Below are 16,779 nucleotides of genomic sequence, written 5' to 3'. Positions count from 1 at the left end.
ACTCCTCATCTTTCACTTGTTACTTAAGACACTTTATAATTTTCACTTGTTACTTAATAGTTTATTTGTATTTCTTAGTCTCCCTAATTCTCTTTATTTATTTATTTATTTATTTATTTATTTTTACTTTATATACAATTTTCTACTATTATTTATTGTTGTTATATTTTTCTTGTAACTCTGGCACAATAATTTTCTTCGGGATAAATAAAGTTGTTCTTATTCTTATTCTTATTCTTATTCTTATTCTTATTCTTATTCTTATTCTTATTCTTATTCTTATTCTTATTCTTATTCTTATTCTTATTCTTATTCTTATTCTTATTCTTATTCTTATTCTTATTCTTATTCTTATTCTTAGTACTTCTACTACTCATGCTACTGCTACTAATGAACACTTGGGGTGTGTTCACCCCTCCAATGCAAGGTTCCAGAAGAACCTGCATCTTCTCATCATCCATCATATCTTCATCTAGAAACACCACCGGTTTCCGACCCCACGGCTTTCGGATGGTGATGTTTGTATTGGCCAATTTGACCCCTTCTCCCAAATGCACCCCCTCCGAGTTTCTGTCTTGTTGTCCGCTTGAGTGTTGAAATCCCCCAGCAATGGAATCACGAGATGCTCCATCTAGGACACCTTCCAGTGGATGGTGCATCAATACAAACAGCCACTGAGAATTTAAATCACAGACGGACAGACTGATGACAAATGTATGTGTGTTTTAATAGAATACAGCAGGAACAAAAGTATTTGTCTGACAAGTAAATTTTCCCTCTTGATCGGAAGGATAGGGTATTTCTCAAAGATGGTTTCCGCTATTATCTCAGACAAAGATACCACTTTTAACTCTACTGCACATTCTGTTCCTCATTAGATCAAATCAAGAATGAAATCCTCCATGATATGTGAATATAATTTGTAAAAAAAAAACAAGGAAAAATACAAAATATACAAAAGGAAGAAGAAAATGTGGGGATTTTCAAAGAAAGAATAAAAGTTATACCAGTTAATCACTTACATGATGGACTTGTTTGCAACAGCATACCAGTATACACATACTTACAATATTTGCAATATTTGTTGTAGAAAAGAACAATGTATGAAATACACATATAATACACACATAATACAATATCCATCCATCTTCTTCACCTTATCCTGCACTCAGGGTCACAGCAGCCAGAGCAGTGAGGCCCAGACCTCCTGTCCTGGGTCTTGCCCTTGCTCTCTATATATCTATATATACATACATACATATATGTATGTGTGTGTATATATATATATATATATATATATATATATATATATATACTATGTATTATAGTATATATAGTATATAGTATATAGTATGTTTGGTTTTACGCACGGCTAAACCGATCAGTTATGAGAATTCCAGCATGTCAGTGAATGCCTCACTTCAGCCTGTCAGTCAATCACCTTCCGGTGACGTTGACGTGCAAAGAACACGTGCTGTGATTGGATGATAAGAGAAGTGACGTTTGTTTTGGCCGAGCTGTGCTTTGAACTGGAGCGGGAACAAATCACGAAACAGACGGATATGTTTTTTTTTTGGTTGTTTTGGGGTTTTGTTTGCCGAAATGAGTTTGTGTTGTTGCCTATTTAAGTAAAATAAAACAAAAAAAGGAACTCGAGGCTGATGAGAATTCCAGAGAATTTGTCAACAAGGAATAATGACGATGACCGCCGAGGAAAAGGGAGACAGCTCATCATCAGCACTGGTCATGTGACTCTTGAAGGTAATCCTGACACACACACACACACACACACACACACACACACACACACACACACACACACACACACACACACACAGTGACATCCATTAAGATGCTCTTTCGTCGTGTGTTCAGTTCACTTTGTTGTCTGAGGGACTGAGTGTCTACCTACAGTGGTTTGAGTAATTTGACATTTGAGTGTTTCAGATGCTGTGTGTGTGTGTGTGTGTGTGTGTGTGTGTGTGTGTGTAATTCCTTGTTACATGGCAAATTCGTGGTGCTGGAAAGTTATTATTCAGTCAATGGAATCCATAAAATAATAGAGAACCATCGCCCACGAGCCAAAAATACTGAGAAAACTGTTGAATAAGACTTCTTCTCTTTTTGGCTTTTCCCTTCAGGGGTCGCCACAGCGAATCAACCTTTTCCATCTAACCCTATTCTCTTTATTCTCCTCTCTCACACCAACAAGCTTCGTATCCTCTCTCACTACGTCCATGGATGTTCTCTGTGGTCTTCCTCGAGACCTTCTGTTTGGCATCTCCAATTCCATCATCCCTCTACCAATATTGAGACTAAACTGATAAAATGTATCCATATAGTTGACACTGGAATCAGATCACTTAGATGTTTTCTGTTTTTTCAAAAAAATTACTCCAGATATTCATCTTCGCAGCTATGCTAGTGAGGGCAATCACCCCTTTGACTATTTTAACGTGAAACTTAATTTACCCATAATTAAAATGAGTCTTTATCCTAAAAAATAAGGGTGGACCTGCCCAGTTGGCCTATCTTAGAGGTATGAAGTCCACTGTCTGCTTGAAAGCAGCTATGGTTGTACACACACATGCACGCACATGCACACACATGCTAAGGAACAACCCTGTAAGCTGGATACCGGTGAAACACACAAAATAATAATAATGTCACCGCATTCTCTCTGTACATCAGCACCGCCTGTTGAAGAGGAAGGGGAGCAGCCTTTTCAAAAGCCCACTCCAAAATGTCATGGACGGCGAGAGAGAGAGAGAGAGAGAGAGAGAAAAGATGCTTTTCACCCCAAACATAAAAGTCTCCATGGCACACAGAAAAGAGATGGAGCACAGGCGGAGATATTATTTGTTTTGTGTGAATGTTTCCTGGTCAAAAGTACGTATCCTGCTTTTTATGTGGCTCAGTTTTGCTTTGAGGTATTCACAGCGTTCCTTTTTCTCCAAGAAGGACGGGTCCTGTAGAGAGACACAGGCACAGAATAAATTCCTGATTAACGACTGCAACCTCCATTACCTAAATTTATCTTTTCTTCCTCTCCTCTCACGGGAGCTGCCTTCGTGTCTGATTGATTCACTTATGTGACGCGTCAGCGTTAAATGAGAAGTTTCCCGACGTAGGCGCGTTTCAAAATGGAAAATGGTTTGCATCAGTGGATGGGATTATTGGGCAAATATTACCAGGGGATTTTTACATATTTTCTATTTATTTACGTACGAATCATTTGGAAATGTGTCACAATGAGCAGGCAAAGAAGGGGGTACTCTGTCACTTACACTCTTTTTCTCTTGATACTTTATCATAAGGCCTTGAATCCGGTGCTGGTCCTGAAGAAATGATAATCAGATGAGTTTCTATGTTGAATGAATCAATACCAGGAACTCCGGAAAAGTTCCTTTTTTCATAAAAAGAAAGGGCATCATCACGGGGTCTGTACATGTCCTGCTCACCTCCTGGGTCCTTCCATCCCTGAGGAGTTGTGCCATCAGGCCGTCCAGCTGGCTGAATTTTTTAAAGGTTGCGCTGATGTCTTTGTGAAGGTCTTTGTACTCCTGATACTGGTCATTAAAAACAGCTTTGTACTTTTCCCTCTCCTCCACACAGCTGATCTCGGGATACTTCCTGAGAACAGATTTCGGGAAACATTAAGGAGTTTGGTTTTGTATTTCACTCACCAATAGCCTTACAAAATGTATTCATTTATAAGTTAATTAACACCTATTGCACAAAGTGTTATGAATTTAGTCGTATTGATCAGAAATGCACATTAGGTATTAATGCTCACATTTTGGAGTACAATATGTGATCACTCTTATAAGACTCATGTTACAGTGTGCACCATGTATTCATGTATTCGCACGGACTTTTCTTGTCTTTAGCATCTCAAAAGCAAATACCTTATCAATTCCCAACCCCCAAAAAACTTCACCAAAGGGATGGCCTCCAATGCTGGGCTATGAAAATACGTTTTCAAAGTTTAATTCAACCTACTTGAAAAGATAGTGTGCATCGATGAAGGCATCCGTTCTGGTTGGTGGGTTTTTAACTTTGTTGAATTGCAAAAATCTGCCTCTTCTAATGATTTATTGGAAATTCATGTTAGCCTCCAGCTGCTTCTTACATAGGTACAAATGTTTATAAAATGCGTGTTTTTCTATGATGAAATTATATTGCATTTTGTTGTACATTCTGTTATAATAATGTAAGGGCGGGACATTTCTGTGACTGTAAGGGTCAAAAAACATTCAGTTTAAATGTTTACTCACATGACAAAGTCTGAGATAATGTGCACTTTTGGGACACATGCAGGCGCAGCTCCCTCTTCCCTCCTACCCACTGGACGGCGGGGGTTTTCAGAAATGAGCTCGCCCTTATTGTTGCCGCGTCTCTCTCCAGAGCTATCCCTTTCATCCTTGAAGGATATGTGTTTGGGTTTTTGGGGGGTCAGCGGGATGGAGCCATGATTTTCCTCAGGCTAAATATGAGGGAAAACATAAACAGGCAAATGATGATTATATTTATTTATTTATTCGTTTTAATGAGCATAAGCCAGTTTCGAGAGCTGGAGTGTTTCATCATTAGCAGCTCGCTAAGAAGCTGGAGGGGTCATTTGTGCAAAGTAAAGTTTGAGGAAAAAAAAACACCTCATTCTTTTACTTTGTCAAGCTAAGCCTCTGAAGCCGCATTCCCTCGGCTGTGGGGTGAAACCATAATGTTCTCTCCTGGCCTCCGGGCCTTTCTTACTTGACATCAAGTACATTAGCTGACCAGGCTGTTTTTAACCCGTAGGTGGTGGCAGTGATGCTGGATTGAATGTGCACTCTTTGCACATCGTAATAAGCCTGAAAGCAAAATCAGGTTATTGGTACATAACATCTATCCCACGCAGGACGGCAAAATTAATACTAATTATGTTTGAAACAGTAATGTTCCACTGCAACGTGTAAACGACCTTTGCCTTGGGGACAAGTCACCCGAAAATGAAAAAACAAACATTCTTCTCATCTGTTGTGCAAATTATGTAGCCACATCGAAGTGTTGAGTTCTAGCCTCTGAGATATTTCTTTTATACAACATGAAACTGAATGGAGCTGCTTTTATAAATAATTCATACTTTATCATCAGTTATTGTGAGTTTGTTGCCATTCTCTTTAATTGAGGAGTGAACTCTGCGATACGAGTTAGGGCACTGTGGATCAATAAACATGATCTCTAGACATGGAAAAATAAAATCAAGCTTGTGGGGTCACAGTTTTCCAACAAGAAGACAAAATCATTGTAGAAATGTTTGGCGCAGGTTTAAAGATGATTCCTAGAATCATGACACATGTTGCAGACGCTTTGTCTGTCAACATAAAAGCCTCTTGATTCCTTCAAGGGATTTTATCCTAAACTTTTAGCCCAAACAACATAAAGTAGTAGATGGTAAAGTAATGGGTTATCCAGCATGCCGAGGGGCACATATGTCTTTGGCCATATAGGTGGAACACATCACCTTTTGCTTATTGTTTTGTAGGTATTTTTAAAGTACTCTCAGTGTGCACATCCCCCTTAGCAATGGTCTCATTGACCCACAAGACAACACAAGTTAGTTAACCTTTAACTAATCTTTTCATGGCGCTTTGTTGTTTGTACAATGAGGAACAACTGATGAATGAACAAGGAAATGATCATTTATAGCTTTAGGTGTTTTGCAATGGGCCAGTGCAAAAACAAATCCTAATATTTTGATAAAAATTATACCTGAAAACAAAATTGGATTTGCAAGCGCTATTGTTCTGATGATTTTATTTGCAGTCGATGATCATTGGATCAGCGTACGATCATCACAATTTTTGTCTGGAAGGTCACAAATGATGTAACGATACTCGGAGATGGATCATCAGAGTTGGAATAAATAAAGCACATTTGTTTGAAACAAAGCTTTGCATATCAGGGAGCACCTGCAATTTTGCTTACCGGGACATTGTTCTCCAAGTACTCCCTCTCCCTTCTCGTGGCTTCGTGTCTCCACATCTTCAGGCATACCAGGAAACTTCCCAGGTACATTGCCATGTTGATGAAGATGAAAGCAGTTCCCGCCATCTGGCCCCCATCAACTCGGCACAGATTTGCCAAGATGGGGCTGACACCGATTGTCATGTAGCACAGTCCCCCGCGATTCAAGTCATTCAGGTATACAATCCCAGCTGCCATGTACAGCAGGAAAAGCGCTACGTTGATGAAGGCCTCTGTCAGGGGCCACCAGGGGGCGTCTAGAAGGATGGTTCGATAATACATGGTCATCCCCATCACCAGGAGGATCAGTGTGATGATCCAGGAGATTCCCGCCACGGACAGAATGAAGGGAGTCATAGGTCCTCTGTAGCTGTAGCCCGACAGGCCCTGTCCGTTATTATATATACCATTGTAGAGTCCATAGTTGTTGGACCATTCATTGTCCTTCTGGATGTAGGCGATGACACAAGCGATGGCCATGCCCCCAAAGAGGAGTTCAAGTCCAGCAAGGAGTCTGAGTAGGCCTGGCCAGGACTTTAAGTAAGAGTACTTCTGATTATAGACCTCCAGCTTCTCGGCATAGTACTCCGCAGGGTGGATGCTGGTGAGAAGAGATTCCTCTTGTGGGCTGTGATATAACAAGTCGTCAGTGGGGCTCCCCCTCAGTAAAGGCTTAAATTTGTCCAGGGATCCATCCCAGTGCCTGTTCCCCAGCAGGGGACTTAAGGGAGGGCTCACCCTGGTCCCATTGGGAAGGATGGGGATCCTGCTGCCGCCGCTGCCGACTTGGAAGTCAATGATGCTTTCTCTTTCCCCTTTCAACGAGGCCATCATTCTCCCCAAAGAGGAGGGGATAAGGGATTTCAGCCTTCCCTTAATGCCCCCCTCGTTCTCATTAATCACCTTCTCAGCATAAGGTGGAGTGCTGGCCATGGAGTGTGCGTCATTCCCGTCCGTGACGTCATCTGGTGTGGGTGCGTGAGTGACCCACACAGGCGCTCGTGGCTCACTAATGGAGATCCTCTTGATGGAGGACCCCCCCTCCACGCTCACGTCCTCCTGCCTCCTCAGTTTCCCGCTCCAGTCTTTCATGCTGTGGAATGATTCTGGTGATTCATAGGAAAAGGAGAATCTCTGTTTGGCATCCGGACGGCGAATCTGTGGTGGGAAAAAAAATCATTCATCAGGACAACTGGTACATTAATTCCAATATTAAGTCACTATCTCGCTGTGAAATACTTAAGTGTCAGCAAATCTTCCCGTCATTTCCTTTTTCCTTTCACTGGTAGCACCAACCCGTTACAGATACTGTACATGAGCAGTAAAATTACAATGTGTGCCTCGAAAGTGCAAATCGTGGACAATGACAGAGAAAGGTAATCATGATGTGGTGTCTCATATCAAACTATAAATTTAAGAATAACGGTAGACTTCCAGTTTAAGTAACTTGAATTAAATATTCATTGAAATATTGAAATGCCTAGTATTCTCAGTTTAAAGTGTGCTGGACAGTTTAATTCCATTTGGCTTTTTCCTTAATCTTTATTAAAGCTAGCAATTTAAAGTATCCATGACTTGTAAAGTACAGTGAACTCAGCGTCTTCCTTGTATTTCTTAGTGTTAACGATGTGTGTTGTTTATGTTTTTTTTTTGGTTTGTTTGTTTGTTTGTTTTTTCTCGGCTGTATCGCAAGTGAGATCTCAGTTGATCCTGCGTCTAGATGGTGGCTGGGAATTGAACTTGGATTTCACGGGGCCAAATTATCATCATGATGTGCGAGCCAAAATGTAAAACAGGAGCGCTGCAGCACAGACGCTGGCCAGGCTCAGCAGAGGAGTTCATGCTAGACTGTGACTCACTAATGCACGCTATCAATCATGACAATGTCTCAGCTCATGTTGGTAACAACAGATTAATAAGTCATTAGTATGTTTCCTGCTGAGGCTCTATAAACTGCCCGAAAAACTCCTAGATATTCTTACCTGCTTGATTTCTGTCTGTCACCGGTGTAGTTCTTGTAACTGGTATGGCTATCTTGCCAGAAACCGGAACTGAGACTTAAGTTAAAATGGCCACCCATTTCAGCGGGCCCACTCAGCTCTCCTTCGGTGCTCTTTCAGGTGACTCACTGAGGGTTCAGTTCACACATGTGGAGATAAGCCAATGAGCGGAGGAGTGGAGGGGGGGGGGCGGTAACGCTTAAATATTAAACTAGAGCTGGGCTGGTGCTGACTGGCACTACTAGGTTAATCTGTTGGAGAGAGTAGGGAGGGAGAGAAAAGGGCTACAGCTCTTGATCTTTAAAAACACGAGCGAGGAGGTGGTGAGCCTCCCAAAATGTACGAATTTAGTCTTTTTGTGCTTTATTTGACCTTAATTTTAATCATCAGTAAACCCAACGGCTTCGCTTAGCGGTATTCTGTCATTAGAAAGGCTCGTTTCCAGGACCTTCTGTGGAGAAATACAAGGACAGTATTATCTAGCAGTACTTAAAGTATTACAGCTATCACTTTCAGCTATCAACAACAGTGGCTTGTCCGGGAGATTACACTTATTTTTTGAGACAAGCATATGTCTCGTATCAGTCCCGTGGTATCAATTACATCTCGTATCTTAGATCTATGAAATACTGCTTTATCATCCCGTCGTTTTATGAATAATTCATCGTCTCCTCATCTGTGTCATGTTGCACTTTAGTCACAGAGGGAGCTGCCGTGTCACTAGAGGGCAGCATGTTCCTGGCTTCACCTATTCGGCGCCAACTGCTCACTCTCCCTCCCTCTCATGTTTCTTCCTTCTCCTTCTCCTCCTCCTTTCTCTTCGCATTTTACCTGACTTAGCTTTGCCTTCTGTCCTTTGGATACTTTTATCCACGGTAACCCGCGAGTGACGAACACTCGGGCCCCAGTACTGCAGGAGACCCCAGACAAAGCACCTCATATTCTACTTATTCAGTGAGACAAAGGGCAAAGAGATGTATGGTTGAGTCTTGTTCGGGTGTAAGAGGTGATCGGAGAAGGACTGTTCACTGATATCGTGCTCCTGCATTGCTTATGCCGCTGAATTAAATAGTTTTTTTTCCGTAATGTAATCAGTATTTGCTTTGATTCACTGCAACAAAGTTCACCCTCAATATACAAACAGTGGAATCATTACAATTATAAGTCTCTCGGTGCCGGCTGTTCTTCCAGAGTAAAGCTTGTGTTTCTGTCGAGAAAGAAGCTCAGGGCAAGGACGTTTCTATTGACCCCCCCCAACCCGTCCGCATTCCCTTTCCGCCCCCGCATACACTCCGCAATACTCATCGCCTGCACAGCAAAGTAAACACTTCATGCAGTCGGTTTCCTCATGGGAGTAGTGAGTCCCGCCAGTGACCTTTGCCCGCGGCGACCTCATCAGGTGCTGCATTGCATGTCCTCCTCCACCCTTGTCACTCTGCTGCTACATGCAAAGGAACACACACACACACACACACACACAGACCCCTGTGAAGAATAAGGGTATGGAGTGTGTGTAATACCTGATTACAATGTGAGATACTCATACAAACGGGCATATATATATATATATGAGACTGAACAATTGTAATTTATCCATATTTGGCAAAGACGTATCTTAATAAAACAATTCATTAAATATTGCTTAGTTTCACCATTAACTAACACATATTTGATGTCTGCTCCTTATTTTGCATGATTCTGAGGTCATATCGACTCAACATGGAATTATTTATTTTCCACCAATGGGATTTTTCTGAAAATAGCACATGATACCATATTTATTATCCTGCTGTTCTGATATTTACATATAACCTCAAATGTCCCCTCCTGCCCCTCCTGCATTTTGTATCATGCAGATAAATAAATGTAAATGTAAATACCCCATGTAATTAAGCATGATGGTTCAGGGAAAAAAAATTCAACTTCCCGATGAGCAACCTCATTTGTATCAGTGTATTCTACATCCGATCTTCCTGAGAAAGAGAAAAACCAAAACAGAGAGATAGAGAGCTTTCAAAAGGGAAGGGGAGAAATAATGCATGCTGAAATAAATGACACTCAAAAACATTTGGTGGAATGAAAAGGCTCTTCACACCCACTCTGCACCACTACAGCATCATGCATTTAAAAAAAAAGGCTAAAAACCCTGATCAATACTAAGTATTCACTCTGATTTCCCCAAGTGTATGCCAAACCACATTAGCTGTAAGTGATAGGGAGGGCATTAAGCATTATGCAGCTGCTAGCTATTAGCTCCCAGAGAGCTGGGTAGAAAGGAGGGCCTGTGATAAATTCAATAAATGACTTCCCCTGTCTGCCGCAAGCTGTCCCCGAGGGACCCTTTTACAACCCGGTGTGATCCTCGGCAGCCTTCAAGCTGATTCCTCCCCCTGTCCCTCTCCGGTCCGGGGGTCGTCTTCCGCCCTCCGCAACTGGCTTCTGTCCCTCCTCTTTTGTCGCCCCAGTGGAGATCGCTTGTTATTTGATGCCTCTTTTCTCACCTTTCAATAAGTAATGGCTGCATGAATTAACCGAAGACAGATGGGGAAACTAACTACTTCCCTTTAGGCAGGTGGAAATAACGTTGGACCGGCTCAGATGACCGAAACGCAACAATTTGAAATTTCAGTGCTTTTTCTCGAGCAAGATTTGGATCCGGCTGATGTCGGCTAATTAAAAGACAAAAAACAAATACCTGATTATTCTGTCCTTGCGACAGGTTAAGATAAGCTGTGCCCTACCCGTGTTTCCACTGGGGTTGTATAGCAACATCGACAGGGTGACTGACTCTGCCACTCTAGCGGGATATCGGTCTGCTGCCAAGTCCCTCCTGATTTAGCTGTAATTAACCAGGCTGAGCCTTGTTTGTGCATGTAGACATGAATAGTAGCTTGTTATTTGAACATTAATGCCTGTGTGTGTGTGTGTGTGCGCACGCAGACCATGGTTCACCTTGGAACAGCGCCTTAGCAGCTGTGTGTCCTCTGGAATGATGTCTGTGTTTGTATCAATATATTGTCCTGTAATCATGTTTTAGGGCATCGCTCCCTCACTGTTTCGCAGGAAGACGTCTGTATCTGTCAACACCATGTGCCAAGTCACCGCCGTTCACTCTCACAGCTGGTTCCGAGGCAGTCGGGATGCAAAAGCGCACAGCGTGTTTTTTAAAATGACAAGTTTTGTCCTCCAAAAAAATAAAAAGAAGAAGAGGAAGGGAGCCGTGGTCATAGCTGAAGATAGTCTTTAATGATTTGACCTTGGTGTTGCTCCTTGCTAGGACAAAAGTTCACCTGCAAAATGAAGTAACAGCAAACAGTATACAGAGAACATACCATGTTGAACCCATTTGCCATCCATTAAAATTTGATTTATTCCAGTGCTACTACGTACATTATGCATCATGAGGCAGTGTACACAGAACAATAAATGGTTTACATTTCTTCACTTTTGGGGGGGGTTCCACTCTATTATTGTTTGATAGACATGTGTTCTGATGCCTGTTCTATGAGGAAAGCCTACTTTTTCAGAATATCGAAAGACTGGGATGCATTTATCACTTTGACTCATCGGAATAACATCATGAATGTCCCTCACTTCACTACGAAATACTGAGTGTTCTTTTTTTTTTCTTCTTTTTTTTTCTTCTAGCTGCTAAAATCGGGTCACTGTTAAATATCAGAATGTTTTTTTGGCAGGTCTTTTGTCAGGACAGGATAAGAAGTGGAGAAAACAAACAGGAAAATAAAGAATCAAGCACAAACCTCCTTCGGCAGATTAAAAAAATGTGTGCTGACTAAAAGGCGATATATCAATTTACCAGAATTTCATACCCATTTCCTTTTAGAATTTCTACTGCATATCTGCAACATGCTGCACCAAGCTACCATAATCCCTGTGGTTCGCCAATTGTCCCGCTCATTTGACATCTACAATGAGGTCATATTTACAGGACACCCAGTCTTGCCACTCGCAACTCCCCCGAGCAAAAACGGACATCTGTCGGTAAATGAGACGCTCATCTTTTTTTTTTTTTTTTTTTTTTTTTTTTTTTCAATCTACTCTCTTGCTTGTTGCTTGCATGATGAAGGATGCCGTCCTTAGCACCAGTGCCATCATCTCTCCCTGGGGAAGACACTCCAGCATCTGTGATCCTTCTTGGTGTAACTGAATATTATACACCGAGTGCAACATGGAACATGACCTGAGGGTACCCCTGCATCTCTTGCTTTAATTCAGACTAGTCAAAGGTCTTTGCTGTGGGCCATTTGGGAAGTCTCTTTGTGTGTTGGGGATTGAGGTCCTTAATGATGACAGATGACAAACAGAGACTAAACCTTCAGCGTTACAAGGAGATAGAATCCTTAGATACGAGCAGACAGATGAGGTCATAATCAAGCCGATCGTCTACCATTAGCCATCCTCAGCTCAACCTGTGACACTGATTGCAAGAGAGGCCGTAATGATATGATGGATCCTTTCACACTGACGGGGTGGAGTGTAGCACTGTACAACAAGTGGCTAGATGTGGGCACAGTAAAGAGTCATGCTTCATCAACTCAAGCTGAAAGGAAAATATTCATGCTTAATTAAGTTCCACTCATAGAGAACTGGAAATGTTCTTAAATGAAGTGCTCTCTGGCCAGTCCAGAGCCTGGGAGAGGGTTTACTTGTCCACTCTCTCACGGTATTGGACTTATGGCGGCTCGGAGTGTTGGGAAAATAACTGCAACTCAGGAAGTGTGTATTTTACTCTACTATTATCCTGAAGGGGCCAGAAATATGATCTCTTGCACTTACTTCTTTTGGGACTCAGATTATCTACCATTCCAACTACTTGAGGACAGCATGCTCGCCGGCTAACCCGCTGACTAACATATCTGCTCTTAACACGAGTTTTGGGGAAAGTATCTCAAAAGGATTTTCTTTAAATCAAAAACTTACAAGTCATCACAACTTTGGGATGCATCATAACATGCCTTAAGGGTACTTGCTCAGCTAATGGAGAATGTTAAATGCAAAACAGAGGCCCGACACTTAACCTTAAAGTAGAAGTTCGATACTTTGTAAATGCACTTATTTGCGGAAACATTGAATTTTTGCGCGCCAGATACGAAGCTACAGCCAGATAAAGATGGAGCCATGAGAGACTGTCAACAGCTAGCCCGGAATTCTCTGCCCGGTTGTCATTTCTTCAATGGGACTTTCCCATGACTGAAAGGTTGCTGCCTTAGCTGCGCAGCCCTCAGATACTGTCCAAAGCTACAGCTTGCTATTTTTTCCCTGTTAGTTTCTTCTAGAGATTATGTCATATAATGCTAATTTGATCGCTTTAGAGTTGTTAGTATGTGGGCTGTATAACCTCTGGATGTAGTCTGCCATTGTTTCAATCTTTTACCATGTGATCGGTGGAGCCACGAGAGATTCACCATGATAATATCACAGTACTTTTGGTGTATTAGGAGCAAATGCTATTAGTCAAGTCCTTTAAAAAAACACACAAAAAAAAACAAAACAAAACTTAAACTCTAAATCGCGGTTAAGGAGCAATACTGTCATCTACTGTGTTGAGCCCGCATCTTACTGCTATTGAATTTGTATTTACAATATTGTCATTTAATTATAAAGACATGGTGTCATAGCAGATCACGGTGCAGACCATGCTGCGGCGCTATATGAAACGATGCATCATTTTACACGTCTGTGGTGCATCGTAGGTCTACATTCAGGAACACCATCACAGGCTCTGATCAAATGGCGGTTACTCATCAGGTACCATCATCTCTTATAAAATGTATATAAAATATAAAAAAAAAAATACAAAACATTTGGCAGTGTAAAGAAACACCATTATATTCTGTAGTTGATCTATACTGATAGATTTATTTTTAGGCAGTTGTATTCACCGATGCCACCTTAATCCTCTTACAGGGGCTTGTTCTCACAGCAGTTGTTTCTAGAAAGGGTGTTTTGTGAATGATCTCACAAGGCCGGAGATTTCTGCTGTCCAACGCAGATGTTGGTTTATTGTTATATCGCGGTGACTTGACAAAGGTTTTTTTTACGCGATGTGCTACTGAAGTGAGCGATGCCATGAAGTGCATTACTTTTTCGAAAAAGTAATATCTGTTCCTCTTTCCTCTTATCGTGAGTGCTTATTCAACGCGGAACATGACGCTAGCTGCTTCCAGTCTCTGTGCTAAACACTATTTCTATAAGCTGTAGCTGTATTTCCTTTGAAGTGATCTTATTATCATTTAACAGCAAATAAGTGTATTTTTTTTGTCAAGATATTGAACAATTCCTTTAAACTCGCCAAGGAACCAAATTCACCGTTCTGTAATGATCGATGTTTCGTCAACACTTTTATTTGTATTTTTTCAGAATCCCTTAGCGCTGTGCCTTCACTTCATTGTTGAAACAGGGAATGCATGACAGAATCACAACTCTCTAGGACCTGCAACTCTATAAGAGGAAATTTTAGTGTAAAGAATAAAAAAAAAAAAAAAAAGCTAAAAGAAAAGGCCACAAGCAAACCAAAGTGAACAAAATGATAATATTGATAATAATAAAAGAAAAAAATCATGTCAAATCATCAAGCCATTCAAGGAGATTTTTGATCAGCTGTCATTTGCACAGAACCATGCAAAGGGGGTGGGGTTGGTTTTGTCAGTTAGACCTGTTGTGTTTTCCTGTGTGGCCGTTTTACCAGCAGACCTCAAGCCGGGCCTCTATCCGAGGACCACAGGAAGCTCTCATTAGTGTGGGTGAGAAAGGTAGACTACTACATATTTCATCGCTGTGTGCGTATAAGTGTACAACACAGAGCTAAAAGTGAATTCATTCTCGTCAAACACACTCACAGAGCACTCCCAGTACACCACACTTTCGCTTGAACACTTTTCTCACGCATGTTGTTAGTATAAATAGAAAAAAAGGAGGGGGGGGGGTTCAAAAATTTTGAGTTTTTGTGTAATGGAGGCAATGTTATGCATTACTTTAAGACATTTTCTTTCAATTTTTGAAGAGGAATGTATTTGAAAAGGGAATGCAATGCTGTATTTAGACTGTTAACATCGTAAAAAAGCTCTGAAATTAGTAATTAAATAACCCTCTACTATTTATACATTCAGGCACTGAAAAATCACATGTCAATATGTAACTAAAAAAGATAGTCGCTCTCATTTTTCCCTTGGTAAGAACAAGAAAGCTGAAACCTTGAAGTTGGCAATTGAGTAAATTTTTCCTACCCAGTAGTAATGCCATATGCATCCCCTTTGCTTCTCTTTTGTGTGACAGTTTCCCCCTCCCCTCTAAGTGCATTTTCCAACTCTGACTTGGAGTCAGAGTTTTCGCAGCCTCTCCTAAAGCTTTTACCCATACCTATGGGAAAGAATCCATGACACTTGTCTTTTGAAAGGGAAATTCAAAGTTTTGTCTCGCTCTTTCACCAGACAGACAGACAGACGGAAGGGTGGACTGATGTCCTCCATGGCCTCGGTGGACCAGCAGGGGAGCTTAGGCCTTCAGCTCCACAGATCAACTTCCTCCCTTGTGGTTAAGGACTCTCCGGTGTGATAGCCAGCTCTCACCCCAGCGACCCTGAACTCAGTCATTTTTTAATTATACAAGGGCTTTTACAAAAAAGCTAACTTGAACAGCCATACAATGGCTAAAACATAAACCATATCTCTACTTTATCTCGGTTTTTCAGTCATTGGAATTTTTTATCTTTTTCCTTTTTTTGGATGCATTTGTGTTTTGTTTTGTTTGTTTGTTTGTTTGTTTTCTCGATTTAAGTCATTGTTTTGCCATTTCTTTTCATGTAGCTCTGATCCAGTACTGTGCTGAAAGGCTCAGTCACAGAGGAATTGGTTTTTGGATTTGATGGATGTGAGTGGAGAGAGGGGACGGGAGGGAAGGGTTAGGGTTTGGGTCAGGGGGAGCGTGAGGACCGGGTCAGAGGTCAAGATTCAGGTTCATTATTAGTCCAGGAATGGACTCTTGGTGGGGGCGTTATGGATGGTTCGGGCTGAACAGAAGGCGAAGGGAGGGGTTTGGAAAGGTATGGATCGAAATGTATGTTTGCAAAGGACTTGTTAAGGTTATCCACTATCCGAGGAGGTGTGTGGTGCTGTGGAGGGTGAGCGACGCCTACGGGTAGTGGAAGTCCAGGATCGCTCTGAGCGTTCGGAGCGCTCGGAGGCTAGCGACGCAGGCCGAAAACGGTGTACGAAGCCGTCCAGGAAGTCCTGCTGCTGCTGGGTTATGGCTTGGGAGATGAGGCAGGGCAGCGCCTGCAGGCTGCCCGTCACCGAGTCCAGCTTGTCCTCCAATGTGCCGATGCGCTTGTCCAGCTCCTCGCTGCGCTCCTGCAGCTCCGACACCAGGTCATACATCACATTCTGGGTCTAATGAAGAGGAGAAAGCAAAATGTGTTTGGGGGAGGTGAAAAACAGAATTGCAAAAGGGGGATAATGTCGGGAGGAAATACATGTCGAGGATACACCGCAAAGCCGGGTTTAAAATTTAGGGGCTTTCATGCCGTGTCTCCCGGGCTCCGATCCAAGTACACTTGACCCGAAAGGCCGCTGTGTTTTAGCAGTGTGAACACTGTGTACCAGATCTGAGCACGGATCGGCGGACCGTGCAAAGGTCTGCTTGAAGAGGTGGTCCCGCATATGATTCATCCACACTCGTGGCCAGCGGCACCAGGTATGAATAGCACTGCACCAAAACGAGAAAAGTCGGGCTGTCACTCAAGATTTCCTGT

General features: G+C 42.0%; 2 protein-coding genes across 4 annotated transcripts in view; both read right to left on the bottom strand.

Annotated features, from left to right (window-relative positions):
- Positions 1-710: 710 nt before the first annotated feature.
- LOC147219065 (MARVEL domain-containing protein 2-like) lies at positions 711-8,128 on the bottom strand. The gene is made up of 6 exons (XM_086172781.1): positions 7,992-8,128; positions 5,971-7,167; positions 4,278-4,486; positions 3,462-3,633; positions 3,288-3,338; positions 711-2,969 (listed from the first exon to the last, which is right to left on the bottom strand). The coding sequence occupies exons 2-6, from the start codon at positions 7,099-7,101 to the stop codon at positions 2,856-2,858; spliced, it is 1,677 nt and encodes a 558-aa protein (XP_086028907.1). The 5' UTR covers positions 7,102-7,167; positions 7,992-8,128; the 3' UTR covers positions 711-2,855.
- A 3,226-nt stretch (positions 8,129-11,354) lies between these two features.
- kcnn1a (potassium intermediate/small conductance calcium-activated channel, subfamily N, member 1a) overlaps positions 11,355-16,779 on the bottom strand; it is a 54,766-nt gene continuing 49,341 nt past the window's right edge. For all 3 annotated transcript variants that reach the window (XM_086172776.1, XM_086172777.1, XM_086172780.1), the window contains one exon: positions 11,355-16,417. In XM_086172776.1, the coding sequence (XP_086028902.1) occupies positions 16,112-16,417 (306 nt within the window). In that variant the 3' untranslated portion in view covers positions 11,355-16,111. The remainder of the gene's footprint in view (positions 16,418-16,779) is intronic.

Source organism: Fistularia commersonii, chromosome 25, assembly GCF_037954325.1.
Source record: "Fistularia commersonii isolate RoL2024-O1a breed Wild chromosome 25, RoL_Fcom_v1.0, whole genome shotgun sequence".
Taxonomy (NCBI): Eukaryota; Metazoa; Chordata; class Actinopteri; order Syngnathiformes; family Fistulariidae; genus Fistularia; species Fistularia commersonii.
Note: the sequence above shows the minus strand (reverse complement) of the source record. Positions and strands in the feature narration are given on the sequence as shown.